This window comes from Gallinula chloropus, assembly GCF_964237585.1.
Source record: "Gallinula chloropus genome assembly, contig: HAP1_SCAFFOLD_177, whole genome shotgun sequence".
Lineage (NCBI taxonomy): Eukaryota > Metazoa > Chordata > Aves > Gruiformes > Rallidae > Gallinula > Gallinula chloropus.
Window position 1 is genome coordinate 91,775 of NW_028168411.1, and position 25,934 is coordinate 117,708.

General features: G+C 46.7%; 2 protein-coding genes across 2 annotated transcripts in view; both read left to right on the plus strand.

Moving 5' to 3' along the window:
- The window catches only part of LOC311204492 (uncharacterized protein), a gene marked incomplete at its 5' end in the record, with an annotated part of 71,377 nt that overhangs the window by 14,670 nt on the left and 30,773 nt on the right, over window positions 1-25,934 (plus strand). Inside the window, one exon of the mRNA XM_084280909.1 lies at window positions 1,890-2,096. Within this exon, the coding sequence (XP_084137035.1) occupies window positions 1,890-2,096 (207 nt within the window). The remainder of the gene's footprint in view (window positions 1-1,889; window positions 2,097-25,934) is intronic.
- LOC311204501 (protein PRRC1-like) lies at window positions 13,571-24,670 on the plus strand (the record flags this gene model as incomplete). The annotated part of the gene is made up of 7 exons (XM_084280917.1): window positions 13,571-13,664; window positions 16,524-16,910; window positions 17,849-18,006; window positions 20,184-20,286; window positions 22,497-22,660; window positions 24,091-24,194; window positions 24,544-24,670. 7 exons carry the CDS (start codon window positions 13,571-13,573, stop codon window positions 24,668-24,670), a joined length of 1,137 nt encoding a protein of 378 aa, XP_084137043.1.

The following is a 25,934-nucleotide window of genomic DNA, read 5'->3' on the forward strand; positions in this document are numbered from 1 at the left end:
CATCAGAAGCAGTCTGCAGCAGGATTTTTCCCTGCCCATCCCTAGCCTTGGTCTAACAACAGCTCCGGCCGAGACGCGGGGTTTTTAAGAAAACAGTTTAACGCTCAGAGTTCAGCTTTACATTTTCTTAGAGCAGATGTACCAGCACTTGGGACTTCTGAGAGATCCTGGCTGTGGCTACCCCACTGCATGGGGAGATTCTGGAAGACTGGAGGAATGCTGATGTTATGCCTGGTTTCTAGAAGGTGCAGTGGGATTGCTTGGGTAGCTCTAGGCTTGTGACCTGGGTGTCAGGCTTGGCAAAAACAGCAGGACAGCTGACATGAGACCTAGTAAATAAAGATGGAGTAGGAATAAATTTAGTTGGTTTAGGTCTTCTCAAATAACCTAATTTTGTTCTTGGAAACTGTGTATTTTGTTTAGAGAGAGACTGTCTAGAGAAAGTTCCTTTAGACTTCTGTAATGCTTGTAACAGAGTACCATGATGCAATCTTGGTTGCAGTGACCATGAAATGTTGGAGTTCTAGATCCTCAGGGAAGTAAGGAGGGTGCACAGCAAGCTCACTACCCTGGACTGCAGCAGAACATACTTCGGCCTCTTCAGGGACCTGCTCAGTAGAGTACCATGGAACGAAGCCCTGGAAGGACCAGGGGCCCAGGACAGCTGGTTAGTATTCAAGGACTGCCTCCTTCAAGCTCTGGAGAGATGCAGCCCAACAAATGCACCAGGAGACCTGCCTGGATGAACAAGGCGCTCCTGGGCAAACTCAGACAGGGAAAGGAAGCCTACAGAGGGTAGAAGCATGGGCAGGTAGTCTAGGGGGAATAACGAGAAACTGTTCCAACAGCCAGGGACCAGGTTAAGAAAGCTAAAGTGCTGACAGAATTAAATCTGGCCTGAGACATCAAGGGCAACATCAAAAGCTTCTATAGCTCCATCAGTGACAAAATGAGGGTGAGAGGAAAAATTGGCCTTGTCTCCAGAAGGAAACAGGAGATGCAGTTACCCAGGATCTGGAGAAGGCTGAGGTACTTCATGACTTTTTGCCTCAGTCTTTTCTGGCAAGTGCTCAAGCCACAGTGCCCAAGGCACAGAAAGTGAAAGCACGTGAAGTACAGTGTCCAGCTCTGAGCTCCCCAGTAAAAGACACTGAGCTGCTGAAGTGAGGCCAGGGGAGGGCTACAAAGGTCACCACAGGGCTGGAGCACCTCTCCTACAAAGACAGGCTGAGAGAGTTGTGCTTGTTCCGCCTTGAGAAGAGAAGGCTCTGGATATTCTGTAGCAGCCTTTCACTACCTAACAGGGAGGGGGCTACCAGAAATCTGGAGAGGGGCTGTTTACAAGGGCATATAGTGAAAGGACAAAATGTAATGGCCTTAACCTGAAAGAAGTTAGATTTAGATCAGGTGTTAGGATGGAATTCTTCTCTGTTGGGGTGGTGAGGCCCCGTCACAGGCTGCCCAGAGAAGCGGTGGCTGCCCCCTCCCTGGCATTGTTCAGGGCCAGGCTGGATGGGGCTTTGGGCAACCTGGTCTAGTGGAGGGTGTCTCTGCCCACGGCAGGGCGCTGGAACTAGATGTGCTTTGAGGTCCCTTCCAACCCCAACCACTCTGGGATTATCTGTATTGAATGCCAGCTACTATTCTAACCAGAATTGACAGTTCTCAGACTGCAACAGGAATTTGCTGATGACAAGACCAAGGGCCATAAACAAGAATAGCAGTAGAAGTGGATTCATTAAGGACTGTCTAACCATTTGGAAGTGCTATGACTGGTTTCTATTTAAATATTTGATGGGGAGCGAGTTGTTAGAACTCAACACCCTGTGTAGCATTGATGTCCATACTACTAGCATGCTTGAGAGAAACACGTGTTTTTCTTGTTGCAGATCTAGTGAAGAACTCCCAATATAATTTAAGTAATTGCTCGTTAAGTAGTTCTGAGAACCCCTACGCTACTATAAAAGACCCACCAGCTCTTGTCCCCAGAAGTTCAGAATGCGGCTATGTGGAAATGAAGTCCCCGGCACGCGGGGACTCCCCGTATGCTGAGATCGCTGGCTCTGCTTCAGCCAATAGGAACGTTTATGAAGTTGGTAAGTGCAAAATGTACTTCTCGATGTTGAAGGTTAAGAACAAAGAGCACAGGACTTTTTCCTTTGAGCCAGGTTACTCAAAACACATTAAAAATCAGCTAAAAAAGCAATACGTTCAGGTTCTGGTTTCTGCTCCACCCATCTCTTTTCCAGGGAAGTGGTAGAGTTCACAAGGACAGAGCTTTAAATACCTTCAGCTCTGATCTCTAACCTAGAGAGAGCGCTCAATTTCCCTGGTTTGAAGGCCTGTCTTTAAACAACAGCGTAAGCTAAGCATTTGATCGCACTCTATTTTAGGCTGTTGTGGTGGTTGCACCTTGACTGGAGGCCGGGTTCCTAGCAAAGACACTCTTCTCACTCCCCTTTTCAGCTGGGGGAGAAAATACCTCTTGAGAGGCTTAGGAGTGGAGATAAGGACAGGGAGAGATCATTCCGCAATCAGCGTCACAGGCAGAACAGACTCAACAGGGAATTGAAAAAACCCATCTTACCACACTCACATGCACAGAAACCAGGGTAGAATAACGAGAAGTGCAACCAAATCCTAAAAGGCCTGTCCCTGCCTCTCCCTTCTTCAAAGACTCAACTTTATTCATTATTTCTCTCCCTTCCTCCTCGCTGAGGTGTCACAGGGGGGTGGCGGAATGGGGGTTTCCATCAGTTCCTCATAAGTAATCTTCCTTCTTAGCGGGAAAGGGGGGGGTGGGCATTCCTTACACTCTTCCCCTCCTCCAGCATGGGGTCCTCCACAAACTTCTTCAAGTCAGTCTTTTCCCACAGGGCTCCATCTCTTCACCAGCTGTCCCAGCGTGGGTCACTGCTATGGAGTACAGTCATAAAATCATAGAACGTCTCTGAGTCTCTCAGGCCCACACTGCTCCATCCTGGTGCCCCCCAGTGCCCCCAGAAAACATGCTGTGGCCTGGGGCCTGTCTCTGCATAGGCTGCAGGTCCTGCCAGGAGCTTGCTCCAACACAGGTCACTGCATCTTCTACACTTGTCTCCCCGCTCCAGCCTGGGGCCTCTCCACGGGCTGCAGGAAGCATCTCTGCTCCCCATCATCTTCAGTGGGTGGCAAGGGGACAACCTGTTCCCCATGCTCTTCTCCACGGGCTGCAGGGGAATCTCTCCTGTGGCACCTGGAGCGCCTCCTCCTCCCCTTCTTCACTGACCTTGGTGTCTGCAAAGTTTCTTTCATCTTCTCACTCCCTCCTCTGGTGGCAAAAAGCGTCCACTTGTGGGATTTTTCCTTAAATATGTGACCACAGAGGGGCTGTGACTGGTGCTGATGGGCTTGGCCTTGGTCAGTGGCGGATCGGTCCTTGAGCTGGTTTGGCCATGCAGACCCACAGGAGCAGTTAAGTACTGAACACAGCTGGAGTAAGTTTATGGGAGGGATAGAAAGAATCTGTTTCCTCTTCTTGACATGAAAACCAGCATCTTCCCCCCCAGAGGCTGTATTTCACTGACAGGTGCCCTATCGAGTTCCTGCGTTACTGTGGCTGGTGTAGTTCCAGAAAACTTGGGGTTCTGGTAGAATCCTCCTTATCCCAATGGTCTCTAGGCTGGAATAAAGTCTATGTCTTCTGTCATAGGATACCATTTGCCTTTTCTGTTCCCAATTAGACATTCCTCCAAAACGCACCAGTTCTCCCAACATTTCTAAGGATTTTTATCCTTAGGAGCTGCCATTCAGCTCCATACGTTGCAGTTCTGACCACTACTTCTGCCACTACACAACTAATGCTCCATAACATATCAGTAATTACTTCAGAAAAGGTGTGTGCTACATCAGTTTATTTTTGCCACCAGGGACTGATTATGTAAGGAGTGGACAAAGGTGATGACTGCTGTAAATCTTAACTGCGAGGAAAGGTTTACATTTTATAAACAGGTAGTAATAATGTCTGTAATAGAGGATAAAAATTGTCAAGTATTCTGTTTTTTTTTTATTCTTAGAAATAACTGAGCAATCTCTGTGCATACTTGCTAAAAAGGCACCTTTTCTTTTTTATAGCTGACGTAGAGAAACACGTGCTTAAGCTGGTCTTTTGCATCGCTGATAATGTGACACATGTACCCCCCATTCTTTATTAACTCCTGTCTCCATTTCTATGCTGTGTGTCTGTGTTCTAGCCATCTAGTTGTAATTGCAAAAATATTCTACCGTGTGTGCGTTTCTTTGGCATTTTGGCCAACTGGCCTTTATTTTGTCCGGCTGAAGGAACCTCTGGGCAGAGGGAGAGGATTGAAGGCAGAATTCGTGTCGTCCCCATGTCTGTCAGAGGTGGTTACCTAATACATAACACTTTAACCTACTTCATTGGGAAAAAACATCAAGGTGGTGTTGTCAAGGCTAGTAACGAGGAAGCAGAAGGAAAGTCCAAACCAGTCCCTCCTTAAAGTTTAGCTTATTCTGTTGGCTCTGCATGGAGAGCACCTTTCCAACAGGCTCCTTTCTCTCCCTCCAGAACAGCCTGTTGGGAACTGTGAAATCTGCCAAGGTAGCGATGCATTGGAGCAGAATTGTTCCCCAAACATCTCAGCTGGAAATAAAATGGTTGATCCAGACCGGACATTCTGTGTCAGTGCCAAGTTACCTCTAGAACCCTGCATCAGGTGCGGCAGGACTGTTTCTAGCTGCTGCTGCTGGTGATGGTGCCGGAAAACATGCTTGTAATGGAGCCCCAGCAGGCTCCTCCACCCTCTTCTGGCAGTAGCTCTCCAGCTTCTTGGGAGCAGCGTGTCCCAACATTTGCTCTGTGCCCAGGTAAAAGGGGTAGGCAGTTGCATCGTACGGCATACAGCGGGAAGCACGAGTCCTCCCTGAATTTATTTCAGCGAAGGATCACTGGTAGACACTCTGAACAGATTACCTGCAGGGCTCACATAGTTTTGTCAAATGACAGCCACAGGACAAAAGCCCGTGGGACTGGCGTTGGCAATCCCACTGTCCCCTCTGTGCCCCAGGAGGCTTCCACTGAAGGACACTCATCTGTCAATTTGAGAGACCACCCCCCCAACTTAATCTTCATGCTTATCATCTAGCCCTTTCTGTAGATCCCAGTATGCTCTTTAGAGAATTTAAATCCAAACAGAGATACTATATTGTGGTGGGAATTTAACGAGTAAGCTGACGAGTAATTTCAGCAAGTACTGTCTACTAAGAGAAATGCCTTCACCAGGGACAGGGACGGCAAGAGAAGCTTTGCTGCTAAACAGTCACATTACAAGAGTGAGAAATGTCACACTGAAAAGGGAGCAACTTGGTACCAGTTTACTAAAGTGCAAAACGATGCACAAGGTGTGTAGCTGACTTTAATTGAGGTAGTAAGTAGAAACTTGAGGTTTTCCATAATGTAGGTGTACTAATGGTGGTCATGGAGAAACACCATGAACCTCAAGGTTTTTTAAAACGCTTAAAGGCTTTTAAGCAAAGATTTTAATCACAACACAGTCACGCATAAAGTTTGTCCTTATTTTGATGTACTCAGAGAAGTCACATAAATTTTAATTGGAGATGCACATGCAGATTAGGGGAAAGAAGATTTCAGTGCATTCATACTTTCTGTTGAGACAATCTGCAAAGCTGAGTTCATATTGAAGGGAATACAGAATAAAACAAACTCCAAAGTGGCCAAGGTGTCAGTTAAGATCTATTGGATTCTCCAAGTACCGTGACCATGACTGAATTTGTTTCATTACATAGGTATCCATCTAATGATCCTTATACTGAAGCTCTGAAGTCCAGACTGAAGAATACACAGCTCATTTGGACAGAAATTTTGACAGAACGATGCGTATTTCCTAATTGCTGCCCAGAAAATCATGTGGTTTGGTAGGCTTGTACTAGTGCTAAAGCACAGAACTTCCCAGTTTTAGCCCACAACGTTTCACTTTGGTGTGACTGAACTGTAATACATCCTTAAAGAAAAGCTATCAAGTGTGCCTGGCTTTTTTTCTTAGCTGTAACAAAATGGTGTTTTGTTGTGAAAATGTTTCTGTTTTCCAAAGATGACTGCTGTTGGTCCTTCTGCCCTTCACTACCATTTATTTCACCTCATGTACCTGTAGGCTGATGGAATAAAGTTTCTAATGAAAGATGTGAATGCTGTGACGTTTTTTCCTTTCCCTTTCTTTTGCTGAGGGTGGGTCTAGAAATAGCGCAGGAACTATAAAACATGTTACACTTACCCATGCTGGACAACCAAGTCATGTATTTGATGGCATACAAGTCTCTCTCTTAGAGACAGCAAGTAGTTCCTGAGATGCTTTGTCATAAATTGTGGTGGTTTGGCCCTGGCTGGAGGCCAGACGCCCACCAAAGCTGCTCTATCACTTCAGACTTTGGTCATGATTTCACTCCCTTCTTCCCCCGCACTGCGGCACAGGGAGGGGCTTGCTCTAACGTGGGTCACAGCATCTCCTCTATGTCTCCACCTGCTTCATCTAGCGTGGAGCCTCTCCAGGGGCTGCAGGTGGGGTCTCAGCCTTTTCCATGGGCTCTGGGGGGACACCCGCTCCACCATGGCTTTCTCCACAGGCTGCAGGGGCATCATTCTCTCCAGCAGCAGGGCGAGGCCTCCTCTCCCGCCCTCCCCGGCCTTGCTGCCTGCACAGCTCCTTACATCTTCTCACTCCCCTCTTTGGTGGGAAAATGCACCTGCCTGCGTTTTTATTCTCCTAAATGTGATTCCCTGATGCGCTGTGACATTGGACGATTGGCTCGGCCTTGTTCAGCAGCAACTCTGGCCTTGAATTAGCCCATGTTTACTCTCTCGGGCCTGCAGAGAGCTTCTGGCTGCTTCTTGCAACAGCCATTTTCTGCAGCCCCCCGCCCCCTTTTCCACCAGGACCCAGCCACGCAAAACTCTGACAGAAATCAAGGCTGATTTTGAGCTCCTAAACTTCTGTGATGTTCTGCCTGTTCCTAGACGAGCCACGTCCAGAAGTAGGGCAATTCTTCCAAGCCAGTCTCTTGAATACTTTAACCTTTACCCTTGAGAAAGATGGGAAGTTGACTTCACAAAAGCAAGATATTTTCCCTTTAATAAATTAATAATAATAACAACAATGATCGCCTTGGAATAATGACTAAGGAGCCAGTAACAACGTACAAACGCAGCATAAAGGGGCAAAGCATATGGCAGTTTCTCCTTTGTAACTCTGACCTCCAAGGATTCATTTCAAACACTGGTTACAGGCAGATGTGTGGGAAATTGTTATTTATTTTAGTTCTACTTATTTATTGCTTTAAATATTATTCCAATTTAGTTAGCGTTTGATCAAGGATGAGATTTGGCATAATGGAAGGAGAGAAAGGCAGGAGAAAACCCACAAGAGTGAGCCAAGTGCTTCGGGCTTGTTCCTCAGGGCTCAGTTCTAGGGCTAGTTCCAGTCAATCCTTTTATCAGTGATCCGGGGGCAGGGGTTGGATGCACCGTTAGCAAGTTTACTGATGCTACTAAACCGGCAGCCGCTGTTAAGTCTCTTGAGCAAGAACAGGCCTTGCAGTGGGCTGTAGATACACTGGAGCATGGGGCAGTCATCAAGGGCATGAAATTTAACAAGACAAACTATTGGCTTCTGCACCTTGGGTGGGTGGGTGCCAGGCACAAGTATAAATTCACAGAATAACAGAATATCCTGAGTGGGAAGAGATGCACAAGGATCATCAAGTGCAACGCTTGGCTCCACACATGGCCGGCCAAGCCAGAGCATGTGAGTGAGCGCTCAAAGCTGTGTCAAGGCAGGTTCAGACTTGAGCTCAGGATCAATTTCTGTATCAAGAGGGTGATCAAACACTGCAACAGCCTTCCTCAAGGGATGGCCCATGCCCCGTGCCCATCCGTTTCAGAGGCATTTGGACAATGCCCTTAACAACAGGCTTGAACTTTTGGTCAGCCCTGGAGTGGTCGGGCAGTCGGACTAGAAGATTGTTGGAGTTCCTTCCACCAGGGACAGTTCTGTTCTGTTGTGTTTTATTGTCCGTCAAGGTTTGTGAAAGCCAGAAGACCACCAAAAAGTAGTCATCTGACATGGCAGCTTCTGGAAGCTGCCTGAGTGCCATGTTTACTGGTCACCAACGGACAAGCGTGACGTCACCCAGCCCTGTAACCCAGCACACAGGGGTGCCCAACGGCCTCAAGCGCAGACTCCAGCTGAGCAGCCAGCGAGGCTGGAGTGCTGAGCGAAGGCTTGGTGCTGGTGCCTTACTCAGGACGGTTTTCCAGTGCGTATCCCAGAGATACTGAAGGGTGTGTCCAGGGCACACGCGGCGCATCTTCGAGCGCAGCTTCCAGCTGCTGCAGCGCCATTTGGAGGAAGCAGTTCACCACCCGCAGCTCCTCCCAGCCCACCGCAGCCAGAACAGCATGGCCACGGAGGTGGAACACCGCTGTCCAGTCTGCCTGGACAGCATTGACAACGCCGCCTTCGTGATGCCATGCCTCCACCAGTTCTGCTACGCCTGCATCCTGTGGTGGGCTAACAGCAAACCTGAGTGCCCCCTCTGCAAGAGGGGAGTACAATCCATCTTGCACTCGGTGCGGGCAGACCATGAATTTGAAGAGGTCCACATCAGACCACCACGAGAGGACTCAACATGGCCTGCCATACCTGCAGCTGGAGGAGCGCCCGCACACCCGGGGACCGACAGCCCCCCTCGCCCGCTAGCTGCCCAGCCGCCGGCGGTGGAGACGGTGCCCAGGGCTACAGTGGGTGGCCTGCAGCCAGACACCTGGGCATCTCTCTTTGATGAGCACCCAGCCCTCCTCCAACGCTTTCTGCCGTGGCTACAACACCACCTGAGGGCCACATTTCAACGGCAGCCTTCCACAGCAGATGTGTTGGAGGACCTCATCCGGGCCGTCCTGGGCTTATACGGGCTGGATGAAGACGTGCTGGTCCGGCTGCTGCAGCCCAGCCTGCAGGAGCGCGCAGTGTCGTTCGTGCGCCGGCTCATCAGTGTCGCCGTGCGGCGCTGCCGCAGGGAGGCCCGACGTCTCCTGGGCCTGGAGGATGGCCCTGCAGCCGAGGCGCGGGAGGGCAGGCCCACCTCTGCCCCCCATCCTGCTGCCTCCAGAGCCGGCTCTCCTGCCCCTGGACCAGCCCCCTCCAGCAGCCCAGCAGGGGCTCGGGAAGAGGAGCGCCCCAGCACCTCGGCCGCTGCTCTTGCTGGGCATCCCACCAGCCCACACCACGCCCCCTCTCCCATCCACGGGGAGCGTGAAGAGCCGGCGGCGGGTCTGGGGCAGGCTGTGGCAGGTCCCTCCAGTGCCAGCCAGGGCAGGGACCGTGCCCCTGGGAGACCAAGACGAGCAGCAAAGAGGAGGGCCAGCGGCTCCCAGGACTCTTCCCAGCCCCCCAAGAGGCCACCCTCCCAGGAAAACTAGACCTGGGCCCAGGAGCTGCCAACACCAGAGCCGGTCCAGCAGCTGGGGCACACCCCCATCACTCGCCACCCCAGCGCTGTCCACCACCTTCACTGGACCCAGGAAGTGCACTGGCAGCAGCAGAGGTGAGTTGTGGGGGAAACCCTGGGCAGCTGGGAGGGTTGCCTGGTGCTTTGTAAAGGCTGTAAAACTGAAGTAACTGTTTTCTCTCCGGCTGGCAGAGGATGAAGGCACGAGGGTTACGGGTAGCTGGGCAGCTGCCGACTTGCGCAGCCTGAGGCGGCACGCAGCGGGCCGGGAGGGGGGTGGGGGGCAGGTTGCGGGACCGGCACCCCCACGTGACGCGAGGTCCGCTGCGAGCGTGGCGGGGGAGCTGTGCTGCTCCTGCGGCCGAGCCCGAAGGAGCCTTTTCCTGGGAGGCGGGGCCACCCGGAGGTGCTCGGGGCCGCGGCCTTCTGGCTGGGCCAGAATGTCTGGGCGGTGCGCAGCGGGAAGAGGCGGTGGGCTCTGGAGGATGGGCTCGGTGAGGCCCCGTGTCGCGGCGGGAGGAGGGCACGCCTTGGCACCCGTCGTCCGCGGCGGCGGCGGGGAGGGAGCGTCTGGAAGGCTTTGGGCGGGTGAGGCTGGGCGGTGGGCGGCATCCCGGAGCGAGCGGTGGGTGTCCCCCGGTCCCGGGTGCCGTCTGGGGCCGTTGGGGCCCTGTAGGCAGGTCCGGATGTTAAGACGCGGTCCTGGGGGCAGCGCGGGAGGTTGTGCCAGGTGGGGCGGAGGGTCGCTGAGGTCTTTGCCGGGCTGTGTGTGTGAGGAATGTCGGCGGGGTCCGCCCCGGGACGAGCTCCGGCAGCCGTCCCGTCGGGGCGACTTTCCCCCCTTGGGCAGCACACCTGCGACTGCACGGTGTCTGCCCCTCACCAGACTGATTCTGGTGTAGGCAGTCTGTCTTGTTGCCCTTACTCTGAACCGTCTTGTCCTAAAGAAAGGCTGCACTGGCCCCAGTGCTCCTTGCTGGCAGGCTCTGGGGCTTCTTGCAGCGTTACGGTTGTGGGTTGTGAGGCAGATGAAGCTACAGAGCAAGACCCCTTGCGGCCTCAGTGATGACTGGCAGTGGTATTGGAAACCACCAGCACTTCACGGAACTTCCAGCTCCTGATAGCTTGCTAGGTCCTGTATAGTGATCTGCTCCTGCGAGTCACCCTCCTGGTGACCAGGCTTTCTCCCGGCACTGGGTAGTGTTCAGATGCCTGCTCTCAGGGCCCTGTGCTCCAGCGTTGCAGCTCAGGCTGGAAGTGCTAGATCCCTTGTGGTTTTAGCTGGAATTAGCATGATTGGCAGTAGAAATCCTTACCCTTGAGGATCTCTTAGCATAGGATAGAAGTGATGCTTCAGGAAGTCTGTTTCTGGAGGATACCTTGTTGCAGTGCTTTGCCCTTTCTAGTTCGTTTATAGTGCTGTGAAAAACAAACGTTTCTTTTGGGCAAAATCGTCTGCAAGTGCTGGAGCTGTTGCATCATGACATTTACCCTACGTCAGTTGGTACAAACTGGTTGAATGCATGTGGTTCTGTGTAGCTGTGTCTTTGGGTTTACGTAGTCCCATGTAGATAACACTGTATACTAGACCAACAGTTCTCTGTGGTCATCAGTGGCTTGTGGAGCTATGTAAGCCCTCTATGATTTCAAAATAACAACAGCAAGGGTGTTCAACTGTCCTGATTTTGGTCCGGATGGAGTTAAATTCATTTGTAACAGCGGATGGAATGCTGTGTTTGGGAGTTAAAATGGGAGTAGTGCTGATAACACCCTGATGTTTCTGATTGCTGTCAGACAGTCAAGGACTTTCTCAGCTCTTCATGAGAAAGGAGGGGCGAGGCCAGGACAGGTGACCTAACTGACCAAAGAGAGTATTCCACGCCAGTTACCTCCTGCCCAGGATATCGGGGGGCTGACGGGAGGAAGGCCGAGGGCGGCTCCGGGACGTGCGGTTCTTGGGGGACGGTCGGGTTCTGGGACGGCTCTGGGTGGCACGGCCTGAGTTGTGGGTTTGGTGAGAAACTGCACTGTGTATCAACAGCTTCATATATTTTTGCTCTAGAGTCCTGTCAACATTGTTATATTGTATCTTTCTGTTATCTTAGTAAACTCTCCTTATCCCAACCCACGGGCCTCTTATTTCTTGGTTTTGGGGTTATTTGCCCCTTCCTTTTCCCTTCCCTTACCTCTTACCCTCCCCTCCCCCCCTTCCCTTTTCCCTGCTCTTTTCCTTTAAGGAGCAGGCAGCTGTGTGGATCTCGGCTCTCAGCCGGGGTGAAACCACGACAGAGGTGAAATCAAGCAGCAGCTGAAAGGAGCCTTGATGAAAGAAAGTGTTTCTGGGAGGGTTTGGTCAGTGATTACAGATGTTGCACAGTGGGAAATTCTCTCTTTGTTTGCAGTGTATAATTGGAAGAAGAATGACTTTAGAAATACTTCTGCGAGGAGGAACGTGAACTCCCGTAGGTGAGTGAAAAGACAAAATCTTACTGCAAATTCTTCTGCTTAGTGAACTTTAGGGGAGGGCTGTGTAGCTCCTTTCTGAGGGATGCTGAGATGTGCTCATTCGTCAAGGTCAGTCTGTTCCCCACCAGGCAGTTACTGGCCCTTTCATCCCGTCTGCAGAGAAACTTTCAAGGTACTCAGAACCCACAGTCCCTGGGTCATCAGAGGTTTTAGGAGGTGTGCTGCACAGGAACCATACTTGCTTTCCGAGTCTGGGCTCAAATGCTTAATCTTGAGTTACTTTATTTCCTCTTACAACACATACTGGTTGTAAGAGGAAATACACTTTCTCCTTTGTGATTTCAATGCTTTCATTTGCTTTTGATGCTCCTTAGCCTGTCCAGACTAACACTGGCATCCTACTTTTTGTATTTTTCAGTTTGGTCATAACAGTAATTTTCCCTCTACATTAAACATAGCTGTATACACATTTTAAACAGCAGTGAGGGTTTTTTCTTTTTTTTTAGAGGAACCCCCCCTGTATTTTTGTAAGTGGAGTTCTTTATAAATACCTGTGAGTACTTTTACTCAACACATTACCTAAGGCTTTTCCTCTGATACTTGTTAAATGTAGTAAGCTGTCAGTCCTCAGTAGCTACTGAGGTAATGGATATGATGGAAAATATTTTCCTGCCAATTTTTCAGACATAAATTCCTTTCTGTAGGGTTTTTATGTTATTAAAATGTCCTTATGGAATTGCTACCTCAGGGAGTGGTACAAACAATCTCGGTCTGGTTTACCAGACTTGGGAGGAAGCAGGGGGTTTTAGGTGACTTCCTCTGCACTGAAGAACAAAAATCTCCAGGTGTTAATCTTAGTCTTTCATCCTCTCCTTTTCATCTCCTGAGGCCTTTCTCTTAATTTAGGGGGTTTTAAATAAGCACATAGCTTTACTTTTCCACAAGTAGTGCACTGTACAGGTGTAGTCAAAGATGCTGGAAGATACTTTCAATGTAATGTGGCCTTCAAAAGAAAAGCCAAAGTTTTCAATTACTGTCACTTCTGATACTCACCAGAGCAGTACGAGACCTGGATTTTACAGGAATTGTGTGCAGTGGAGAACTTGTTCAGTGTAAATGAATGTCATTGTACTTCTAGGTAGGTTGGAAGTAAATTTCCCTGGTTTCTTGTGGCGTGTCTGGAGGTTTCTTTAGCTTCTCCTTTAAGCAGACAGGGTCATAGAGTTCAGGTCACGGAGTCTGGAGCCCTAGGCCCTTGCAAGCTCTGCCACTATGCCTGGTGTTGGAGAAAGTGCTTGCAGTCAGTTTGATGGTGGGTCGGGAGCATCTGTGGCAGTGCTTAAGCTGGAGAGGGCTCCAACTTCAGGGGTAGTTGTGGTTCTTTACGGGCAGAGGGGGGAGACTTCGTTCTCTGTCTCGCTTCTTGCCACCTTTTGCATCCTGTCATGCATCAGCTCTGAAAAGAACAGGTCCTTGGAGTTACTACAGCTCAGTATTGCAGCAAACACTATCCCTATTTCTCAAGATAAGCTTTTTCTTTATTTTCCTTTCTTTTTGTCTTACAGCTTTCTGTAGCTGAAGGAAAATGGTGGAAGAGAGTGGAATAGAGACAACTCCACCCGGTACACCCCCACCAAACACAGCAGGGGAGACTACAGCTGCTACCACTGCTGCTACAGGTAGGTCATTAGGTACAGAAACTTCCTCAGAAACTCAGTGATATTTATTCATGTCTTTTTAAAGCACAGCAGTTCATCCAGAGGTGTTGGGATCAACCTAGAGAGCTCTTCTCCAGGCTGATGGGAAGAATTTGTTTCTTTCTCATGGCAGTATGGCATACATCTGACAGAGAGTAGTGTAAATGTTTTTATTATTCTTGAAACTTTTTGATGAAGTCATGTGGATGCACTTAGGGTTTTTAAGGACGTGGGGACAGGGAATACTGGCCAGTACAGTGCACAGTGAGATGAGCAGCACAGAAGGGAGTTCAAACAAGTCTACAGTCTTGTGGGGGATAGTGAGAAACGTGGACGATCACTTGGATTTTACTATTGTGGGTGGTAATCAGAGCACTGAATCTGATTTTTCCAGAGTCTGAACCCCATGTGCTTGACTACCGAATGCTCAGTTTTCTGACACATCTGGTAACATTACCTTGAGTCACACTAGTGCCGTGGACTCCCGAGTGGAGCGCTCTTAGCCCCAGGAGGATGTGCTGGGCGATCCATTGGGTGCAGGAAGAAAATACCAGAGCATTCCTTTATAATAGTTTTATCTAAAAAAAGAAGAAAAATCAAGCTTTACTCATATTGAAGATACTTCTTGGCATATATTTCAGAAACCACCAGAGACGTGGTAAAAATGTCTGTAATATTAAATGCAAACAATATGTTGACAAATGGATTTGTCAGGAAATTCTGTTGGAAGGAGACATAGAAAACATTGCTGATGATTATAAGAAACAAGCATGAGAACAGATCACAGTATGGAAGGTTTGCTGTACAGATGTTCCTAACGTGTTTCTGCTTATGGTTTTTGCTAAATTCTGTTTCAGTAATGAAATACAGAAAGAACAACTTTATTGTCAAATGCTGAAGGAGGGCTGTGCTGGAGAAGCTGCATCCTCAACAGTGAATGATTTCTTTAATAAAAGCCATGTTTTTATTAAGACTGCCTCAGAGTAACCATTGATGGAGTGATTGCTTTGACTAGGCTAAAAATGGATTCTCGAATAAGGTTACCGATCTATTTCCACCCATGACATTTATTGACCGCCTCATTCATAGGCAAGTTACTGCAGCAGTGAAAGTGGAGCTGGTGCACAAAGGGCTACAGGATGCCAGCAGTGTGGTTAACTTTATAGAAGTTCTCTTTAAATAGTAGGGGTTGTTTTTAGCTGCACCTTGTAATGGTAGAGGAAGTGACCGTGAAACTTTTGTGCATCGCACAGAGGTTTGCTGGTTGTCTTGTGGCAAGGGATTTAAATATGGCTTCAGCTTTCTTCTTGTACCAAAACAGACTTGCAGACTCGCTGACATTTTCTGTGATGACAAGTGGCCATCAGCAGTGTGCTACCCAGTAGTTATTTAAAAAAACCCCAAAACACACTTACAGTTTGTCCCTTCAAGATAAAGGTGGTTTATCCCTTCAAGATAAAGGTGGTGTTTTAAGAAGGAGTTACCTACTTCTTTGTAAGAAAGTCATGCGTTTGAGAAAATTGTTATTTGAAAGTGTTTACGTTGTCAATGCATTCCTGTTGCCAAAATCATTGCAAGTGTCACACAAAAAACCCTTTCCACTCTGTATATGTAAATTGGCAAAGAGAATTTCCTGAGCTATGTAAAAATCTTCCAGATGAATTAGTTTGGGTGGATTTTGAGCCCATTTGTTAGGAATACCAAAGTGCAACACCTTCTGATGATTTTTCCAGAAGAATTGAATGACATCAAGGAAGATGAACATTTGCTAGCTGAATTTCAAGATAAGCCTTCATATACTTGATGGCTGGGAGACGAAAACAAATAGCATGATTTTGTAAGCACATCCAGCAACACCTTTTCATTTGGGTCTGTGTGTCTTTGTAAGGCATTTTTTCCAGGTGTGACAACCATTAAAGCCATAATCGGAATATAGAACCAGACCTCCAAATTGCTGATGTAAAATTAATGAGGCTTCTGTAGTAACATTGCTCACACTACAATATTATTAATGGTATTCTATAGTGTGCTAACCATTAATAACATAACATATTGTTTTATGAATATACTATTCAAATACTAATTTTCAGTGGGAGCAGAAGAGTTTCTTGATCTTTATCTCATCCTTTTAATATTTCTGTTCTGTATGTTTTAAAATCTATGGAATATACTAGGACAGTGGCCCATGTAAGTATTTTGTAGCTATGTTGGGGGTGTGCATGTTCTGTTTTTTATTGACTGGTGTGCGTGATAAAGTTTGGAAACGACCTCCTTACGGTAACTTGGCACGTCACTTGACTGTCATCAATGTTTAGGCTGAGTGCAGTTTCACATCTGAGCTGATCCAACAGCTTAGTGCTGTAAAAACCAGTGTTTTCTGTTTCTCTGGCTTAATTTTCTGTCTAAATTTGGTTTAGAGAACAAAATTGGCTTATCCAAGGATCAGCTGGGGGCCAGACTGAAACACAGAAAGCAGAGCGTTTAGGAGCCTGGGTAGCTGGGTGCCAGGGAAGAGAGGGCTGCCTGGGGCTCAGCGTGCTAGCTGGAAATTTCTGAGGCCCACTTCATCTGCTACAAAATGGGTGGTCAAATGTTGACTCGTCTTTTTAGCTGTGATAAATAGGGTCAGAGAAGAAAAGAGATTCCAGGCTACTATCTCCAGAAATTGAGGGCAATTGGTGGTGGTTGCAAACTCAAGCAGTACTAAACTTTTTTCCATTGAAAGGAGAAAAGCAGACTTGGTCAAAACTTACTTGTAAACTAGCTGAACAATTACATACCTGAATCTCTGAGATGAAGGCTCGGTGTTTCTAAAATTCCATTTGTCTTTTTTTCCCCTAGCTTTGTCCAGTCCCCTTGCTACACCAAGCCTGTCATCTTCTCCTGAGTGCTCAGCACCTCTGGCAGCTGGAGCATCTCCACTTCCTCCTCCTATGATGACTTCATCTTCTTTTCCACTTGTGCCATCTGCAACAGTTTCTACTATGGCGCCACCTCTAACTCCAGCCCGACCTCCAGTTGCCCCTTCGTCTTTTAGTACCTCTGTGTCGCAGTTCTCTACAGCTCCTTCATTAAGCTCTACTGCTGGCTCTGGTCTTCCTGCACCTCCTGCTGGTCCCCCGATTTCAGGATTTTCCATGTCTTCAACATATGATATCACCAGAGGCCACGCTGGTCGAGCACCACAGAGCCCACTGATGCCATCATTCTCTGCACCTCCCGTCACAGGTAACCTTTTGTATATAGACCTTTGTGCTTGTGAGACAGGATGAGGGGTCTCCTGGGTGGCTACTTCAGCAGTCTGCTAGAGTCCCACAAGTTCAGCTTCTTTAGTATTCTTGTGACACTTAATTACTGAGTAGCTGCGCTCGGAGGAATGGAGAATGGCCTTTGAAGTACGATCACGGTGTAGGACAAGAGTCCTCTTCCACAGAGTTCTGCTAGCACTCAGGCTCACAGAAAAGTGTTTGAGAGCAGTATTTTAAAATGTGCCCAGGAAAGCCCAGCTGACCATTTATTTCTGTGTTGCTGCTGTTCAGCTCAGAGGCAATTTTAGCCATTGTATTTCCACGGAATGGTAAGGTATCTCAGGCTGTAATCTCCTAATGGGCAAGTTTTTGTTCTGAGAAGCTCGCTATCTGTAAGAAGTCGTCCGTCACATGAGAGTAGCTTCTCTTTTCTTGCTTCTGGCTACTAAATTGCATCAGGACAATGAAAAATACTTGCCTGCCATGCAAGCGAGTGCTGTAGTTGCTGAACTGAGGTGATTTTCTACTAGCCTAATGGAAACTTAGCTCTTCAGCTGCAGTTGAGTCAGGCTTTAACCATTGTTTGTGACATGTCTTATAAGCAGTCTGTCCAGAAAGACCTATGGAAATTTGAAGACAATAAAAAGCACCACTCTTAAGCTAACATGTCTTTGTTTAATTTTACACATCAGGTGCAGGTAGGCTCGGTTCTATGAGCAGATATTGTTGAACTCATTCACAGTAGTTGCCTCTGCTAAACTCTAACAAGCAGGATTGTTCTGGGGCCTTCAAGAAATGAAAGGAATCAGCCCAGTATTATTCTATTCTTCCTGTTCATTTTCCTGTAAAACAATTGCATGTTGCTACGGCATAAGAAATGAAACGCAGTACTTGTGTCTTGTTTTTCCCTCTTCCTAGGTGTCTTCACAGATCCTATTACTCAGCAAGCAACTTTCTCTTCCCCTTTGGCTCCTGGAACTGGTTCTGCAATCACTTTTCCTGAGGAGCTTGAAGACCCCAGAGTAGCTACTGCCCAAGGTGGAACACCTGCTGGAGGGCTGTGGGGGTTTATAAAGCTCTGTGGTTTTGTATGTTACCTTTCAGGAGGAACTACCATTTTTTGTTGTCTCTAACAAGATACAACTTTTAAGGGCATGTTGCTCTAGGTCCTGTCTTTCCTCTGTCCTCATTTGCAAGGTGGCTGTTTTTTGCTGAAACTGTGCTGCTTTCCTTTCCAGAAGAGGAATGACTACATAAATGCAGGCATCTTGGTGCTCGTGACAGGGAGATCCTTCTACCTTAGAGGTTTTGTCACATGCTCTTAAATCATGGGAAATGTCAGAACCTCTTTGATTCTTTGCACATCCTGGGTTTTTTTATCATTTCCTAATGAACTGAATTGTTTTTTTAGGGAATGCAAGTCCTGCCTGTTCTAAACCAAACAAGTCTCCTCAGGGAGAGGGAAATAAGTGTTTCTTCCACTGAGGAGGGGTTTCTTAAGAGGTGTCTGTGGTATTTTGTAGGATTTTTTCTATTCCACTAGAGGGCACGGAGTGTATAATGCAGAACAGATAATCCTTGTGGTGCGATCTAATCGTAGAGAGGAAATAAGCCGCAACAACTGACAGCATCTCATGAGCCTGTAACCTTTTTGGAGCTGTGACATGCTACATCTGAGTAGTGTTGTGAAGGCTGTGGCAGAAAGATGCAGGGACTGTGTGTGAGCTCTGAGCTGTCTTCAGGAGCAACACGACTATCTGTACTGTAAATCGGAAGGAAGAATCAAGATTGACGTCCCAGTGGGACTGGAGACTTTTGGAGGGGCTTTCAAGGCCTTTTGAAGAAGAAAATCTGGAAGAATGAGTTGTGTGTGACGTGGCAGAGGGAGCCCTCCCTTACTCCAGTCATCTTGACAGTGCTACAGTCTTAAAGAGCAAGATTAATCGTCGATCAGTATGGTGAGAGCAGAGTTGTCGTGCTGCTTTTTTCTAGGGCACGTGTCTTATAATCATAAAAAGACAGCTTCTTTGGTCTTCAAGTGAAAATGTCTTCCAGTCACCATATTCCTCTTGCTTTTTTGCGATAGAAGGTAATGTTCCAGAAGAGAAGGTTTTCCTTGTGACATGATTTTGTAGCCCGTTTGAAAGGGCAGTAGTGAATTAGTTGAAAAGCCAATCTCATCCACGTTATTGTTGCCTGTATACCAGTAGGATCCAGCAAGTGACCTATGTCTGTTTCTGGAGAATGTGTATGATTGACTTCAACCCAAATGTAGATTCTTTGATTGGAGTATTAAATGTTGTACGTGCTCTGTGTTTTCCATGACCTCTGAGAATTTCCTAGGTGGAAGAATGAGGAATCATTAGTTGTACTGAAGCTGTCAAGTGTTGGATGTGTGGAAGCACACGTCAGAGTCAGGTTTTTAAACATCAGACAGAATCTGTGAGGCTTAACTGTCAGTTGTTGCAGAAATGCAAGCTGGATTCTCTGTTGAAGTGCATACACGGCAGTGCTGCAGTTATCTCTGTTTCTGCTCTTGAAATCGATTGAACTACCTTTTTTGCTCTGCTGTTCTTCAGAAATCCAACACCATTCTTTCAGATGTCCCTCAAGGTAGATAATAGGCCAGCAAGACCCTGTCAGTGTTTGTGCTTACATTTAATGAACTTTTAGGTCTGTCAGCAGCTCCACCTGGAATTTGGCTGGAGAAGATAGAGCGTTTTTTCAGCGTTGTTTAGAATCTACTTATAAATTGAGGAATTTCAGCTCAATTTCAGCTGTAAAAATATTTGTTAGTAATGGGCCATTCAAAAATAGGTCCTCTTGTCTGTAAGGTCATAAAAAAGAGGCTCTTCAGTTGGAGTTGTCACAGTTTGAGTCTAGCTACCGAGTCTGATGATAGCTGTAATTAGCATTTGTTAAATGTTCAAGACTTCCCGTCCCAGAATAGGAGGAAATCAAGTGTGTTGCCCACCATCACTGGCAGGCCTGTTTCTGCATTGGTGCGTGAGAGGATGGCGGTGATGATATTTGGCCTTTGCTGTATCCGAAAAGTCACGCACTCCTAGTCACGTCTTGCAGCATTTGTGCTGGGGAATGAGATGCACCAGGCATTACAAAGTGTAAATGTGGTAAGAAGACCACGAAGCAGCTTAATACTTGGGTTTTGTTTGGTTGGTTTTTAACTGTGCTATTGTGAGTTTCTTGGGGAAAAACGAGAAAATAATATGGAAGTCTGTTTGCTTATGTTTAGGGTGTAGCTGAGAATCCCACGGTGAAGTCTGTTCTTGATAAACCCAAACATTCAGTGGAGACCATGATTACACCGCTGGACCCTGGCATGGTTCCATATATCAGTAAGTATTTGTGACAAACCATTAAGTAATGCATAGAATGTTAGATTAATGTAACAGCACTTGAAGTTTATCTGGAGAGTGTGTTAATTCTGTCACAGTTACGTGGTGATTTCTCAGGTGCGTTGTCCAGTGAGACTCTCACTCTGCAGGCTGATTTTTTTATGTGCGTCTTAAGGTTCATTTACTTGTGTATTCTGCTGTAGTTTAGGTAGTAGCATAGTAATACCCTTCAGTTCAGGTTGTGAGAGATGAGCAAGTTACAGAGAACAAAACGGTGACAAGTCCTTGTCTGTAATCTGGAAGTCACATACTTTTTTCCCTCCCTGTTTCTCTGTTTGAGGGAGTGATATGGAATTGAGTTTAAAATATGCTGTATGTGTTCTGTTGGATCTGGTGATTAAATCCCGGTGTGTAAGGTATCGCACTGAGGGTCGACAAGCCGAAAGGTAAGCGTGCTCACAACGGTGTTTACATCGCTTTTGAGGCTTTCTTCTGACTTTCAGCTGTTCTGCTTTTCTAGCCCAACAGTATTTATACTATTTTAGGAAGCTCAGCAAACTTGAAGCAGTTCCTGAAACACTTGGGAAGAACATTGAAAAGGCTAAAACAGTCTAATAAAGTCTCAACTACCAGAGGGGAGGTTGTGGGGAGGTGGGCAATGGTCTCTTCAGCCAGGTGAGAGGAGATAGGAGAAGGGGAAATGGCACAAAGCTGCGCCAGCAGAGGTTTAGATTGGATATTAGAAAGAAATGTTTACTGAAAGGGTTGATGATCTACAAAGGTCTCTTCCAGTCGTATGATTCTGTGATTCTGTGAAGTATTGCTGAGCATTGAGCCTGGAATGAAAAGCATAGTATCTCAGTTAGAGCTTTAAAATGAATAGGAAGGAGCAGCATTGTGGTAGTCACAATTTTGTGTTTTACTAAAGTACATTCATGTCACGTCTAACTGAGCTGAGATTTCTACAATTTGTCAGAGTACTGGACAGGTTTTATGGGTTGGGTTTTTGTTTGGCTGGTTTAGGTGTTTTTTCCTTGCTGTGTTTTGTTTGTTTGGTTTGTTTTGCTTTTTGCTTTTTGCTTTTGTTGCAGCAGTCTGGTGAGCAGTCCTCCTTCTTAGTTGTGCTAGTGCTGCTCTTTGCATGTAGGTGAAGCTGGTCAGGAAACTGATGAGGCAGAGAAGAAAGCATTAACACCTTTGTGCGCTTTGTTTTTCTGAGCTGTCACTCAATTGGACCTGTGGTGTGATCCAGCTGACCACATTGCTGCACCATTGTACTAAAGCAGTGGGCAATATGTGGAATAAAACGGGATCATCTCTCATAGGGGGAAAGGGTGAATCAGCTTGGTCTCGGTAGTCTGGGGAAGACTTAAGGGGGGATCTGGTCAATACTCCTAAATATCTGAAGGGAGAATGGGGCCAGACTCTTTTCAGTGACAGGACACGGGGTAATGGGCACAAACTGGAACGCAGAAGGTTCTCTTCCATTCCCTACCATTCTTTGATTCTCTTGAGTGCATCCAGGCAGCTTCTGAGTATGTTTGAGGATGGAGACTTCCTCGTGGTTCTGGACAACCTGTGCCAATGCTTGGTTACCTTCATGGTTAAAAAGATCCTTCAGATGTTTGTATGGAACCTCCTTTGTTTCAGTTTGTGCCCATTGCTTCTGCTCCTGTCCATGGGCACCACCAAAAAGAGTCTGGCTTCTTCCTCTTTGCAGGCTCCCTTCAGATATGTGTACAAATCAGTGAGATCCCTCTGGCTTTATCTTCTGCAGGCTGAACGTGCCTATCTCTGTCAGTCTTTCCCCCTAAAAGAGAGATTCTAGCCCAGTGGTTCATCTAGTTCAATATTCTGTCTTCAGCAGAAGCAGCAGGAGGTGAATGTCAGGATTATTCTTCTAAATCCATGAGTTGTCATCTTAAATGAGCACTATGCTTTGTTTCAGGTGCAGAATACGCCTCAGTTCCTGTTGTCCTTTTTTCATTGATGAATCACTTAGGAAGTAAAAGTTAGGTGACTAGCTAAATTAAGTGACTTCTGCTTCAGGAAAGAACTTTTGTGCAACGTGTGAGAAAGAGAAAACCAACTGAAGCATAGTCTTAAGATGTAGAATGTATTTAAACTGGCTTGTAATGGGAATGAAGAATAGTACACGCTCATAGATATACATCTCTCTCTATATATATACACACACCTGTGTTTTACAGAAACTGGGAGAGAACTGGACATAGTGGTTACTTCTACCAAAGAGGTGAAAGTTGCAGCCATTCGAGATGCCTTTCAAGAAGTCTTTGGAATGGCCGTTGTTACTGGAGAGGCTGCGCAGTCTAACATCGCACCCCAACCTGTGGGCTACGCTGCAGGTTTAAAAGTAAGTACTAAAGTACCTCCAGCACAGAGAAGGGCAATGGAAACGTAGGATGAGAGAGTGGTTTGGTTTGGAAATGACCTTACAAATTGTCCTCAGTAGAGGGGGCTGAAACTCTCTGCACTAGACCACACTGCTCAAAGCCACATCGAGCCTGACCTTAAGCACTTCCAGGGATGGGGCATTGACCCAGAAAAATCTGATTTTCCCTAAGGGGAATGTCAGTCTGTGGCATTGGGAGACTTCTCCTTTTCTTGTTTTTGGTGTAACTTGCCGCCTGTTCCGTTAGATCATTCTGAAGCTGCTTGTTGGAATAGCCTTTGGGGTTCTTGTGCAAACGCGGTCACAGCAGTGAAGAACATTTATGTCCATTTTCTTCTAAAGCAGTTGATTGCCATCACATCTGGCATGCATTGTGATATGACTGTAGTTTGAAAGTGTATCAGGCATTTGTTCTTAGTCTGTCACTAGCACAGTACTTTGGGATGAAAACTAAACATGAGAAATTGAATAGGAAAAATGTAATCAGAAGTTAAGAGAGCCTTTGAGACTGGGTTGTCTCCCAACTAATTCTGTAGGTGAAAGACAGGTTGATCAACACTTGCCAAGGATCTTCCTGAACAGCTCCATTCTTAGATTTAGTATGTAGGAATTCATTGTGCAGCTTTTCAAACAGCTGTGCTGGCCCAGAAGAAGAGTTAGCAAGGGTTGTTTCACCACCTTTTAAAAATACACAGTTGTTCCTTGTATCTAGGTGGAACCATCTCCTTGGCCAATACCTAAACCCAGTGACACCAACGATTTTGTATTCTGTTTCTTCAATGTAAGCAAACCATTTCCTCCATAAAAAGGAGGTATTTTCTCCTAACTGCTGTGGCAGCATTCACAGCGGAGTGAAGCTTATCCTCATAGCAATGTATTAGCTGAAACAATTTTATATGGAGGTAAAGGAGAAAAATAGACATGTTGCTTTACCTGATTAGCTACTGCAGCGTAGTGGTAATAGTGTTTGTATGGCAACTCAGAGTGAGAACAGGGTTGGAGTAAATGATTCCTTAGCTGGATAGGTACCAGAACAGAGAGGGTCTCTTCACTGGACAGAGTTGGTCCAAAGCTCTGAAAGGATCAAAGCACAACAGATCTTAAGATGCAAAAATGTTGATGTGAGTAACAGGATATATTCTGATACTTCAGTGAGTTTTATCATAGCTTGTGTTACTGTTTGAGATTCCTGTTTGGGAAAGGCTATGGTGCTTTTTCATGACTTTTGTTTCTTGTTTTTCTACTGTTGATAAAAAGAGTAATTTTTCAAAATCGCTGTTTTCTGTTTAACTTGAAAATTCTGCTCCAGAGGGGTTTTTTGCACTCATCTCTGAGTGTTGTATGATGTGATTGAAAGAGAATGTTGTCTAACAGATCATGTTCCCATGTAGGGAGCCCAAGAAAGAATAGACAGCTTGCGCTGGACTGGAGTAATCCATGAAAAACAGCCTGCTGTATCGGTAGAAAACTTCATTGAGGAATTGCTTCCTGACAAGTGAGAACTTGAAATATATCCCTGAGGTGGGGAGAGGGCTGTTTCTCATTGACTCAAAGGGTCTTGCTTCCAGTGCTTTAAAGAAAAAAATGTCATTTATATGTAGACACATATAAAATACATGAAACAACAGGAACCATAGAATTCTTTAGATGGGAACACAGGCACTACAGTTTTTCGTATATACATGAACTGATACATGCAAATTTGATTTGAAAAATGCTGGGATGCCTTGATGTAAGTCATTGTTACATTTTTAACTACAGTTGTACTAGAGGTTGTAAAACGGTCATCATTCAAGGGCTAACATGTTTCTTTTCAACAGACTCTAACTTGGCTGTAATTGCAGGTGGTTTGACATTGGATGTCTGATTATCGAGGATCCAATTCATGGAATTCATCTGGAAGCTTTTACCCAAGCAACACCAGTGCCTTTGCAATATGTTCAGCAGGCGAGTTTTCTGTTTTCTTATTAAAGTTGGATTAAGACTTAGGATTTAAGATTTAATTTATGATGTCAGCTCTTACTGGTAGTAGCTACACTTGAATTTCTTAGTTTATAAAATGAGGATCAAAAATATTTTTGAGTCATGCATTGCCTAAAAATCTTCAGGCCTTTGTAGAAAAGCAGTTCTCCCTTGGGAGTCTTCATTCTGCAGTACATGGCACTTGAGCCGCTGATTTTAATTCTTGTTAAAGAAGAAGAAATATTCCAAGAAGTTAACCAAGGAAAAAATAACCTCAAAGTACTCCCTCAGAAAAGGAAGTACAGCTTTAATTATTGAATTGTTGTCATCAATCTGATTCCATGACTCACAAATGTTTAGATAGATAAGAATCCTCACTCTTCCTTAGGTACAGAAGGAGGTCTTGTAGCTCAAGTAATGCACTAAGCAAGTGCACCTAGGAGGTGCAGTAAGCACTCTTACCCGTCCAAAGGCTCATTTTCCTTTCTTTAGCTTACTTCCCAGATGTGTTTGAGTGTCATCTAATGCCAACAAAATGGCATCACCAGTGAGGTGTCTGTGTGAGCACGTTAGCAATTGAGCAGAGCAGGCTTCTTATCAGTCCTTCCTTCCGCCCTTCTTCAAAAGCAGAGCTGTTAGCAAAGCAGGTCAGTACGTTTACCCCTAAACTAAAGAGTGTCAAAGCACTGACCCAAACACATTTCTGTCCCCATGAAAATTTATCTTTATGGGTAACCCCAGGGGTGTCCAAGCACCACTTCTGTCCTCTCTTCAGCTTGGAACGCCCCCATGCTGCCCCTCCCCTCGCCCCATAGGCTGTGCCTAGCACCTGGAACCAGTGGATCTGTGACATCAGCCCTGCGGCCAAGGGCACCCCAGGCAACGGGAGTACTGTGAGCACTCTGTCAGCTGCTGCGCTGTGGGTAACAAGCTCTGCTTGCTTCTTGCAGCTACCACGTTCTCCTGCTGCTCCTCCTGACAGACATGAAACTGCTCTCCTTCCTCATTTTGCTGTCCTTGTGCTGGCCTGTGCAGGGCACATGGGATACCTGCTGGTAAGTGGCCCTTGGCTCTTGAAGGTAGCATGGGCAAGCCTTATGGGATTCACTGGAGGGTTTCCACTTGTCCCCCATGGTCACGCCACGGCTTCCTGAACCCCCTGTGGGGCCCTCGGATCTTTGCCAGCACCCAGGCTGCTGGCACCGCTTGTCTACGGGGCTAAAGCCAAAACAGAGGCAGATGGGTGCACGCTCCATGGCGTTCCCTGGCCCTC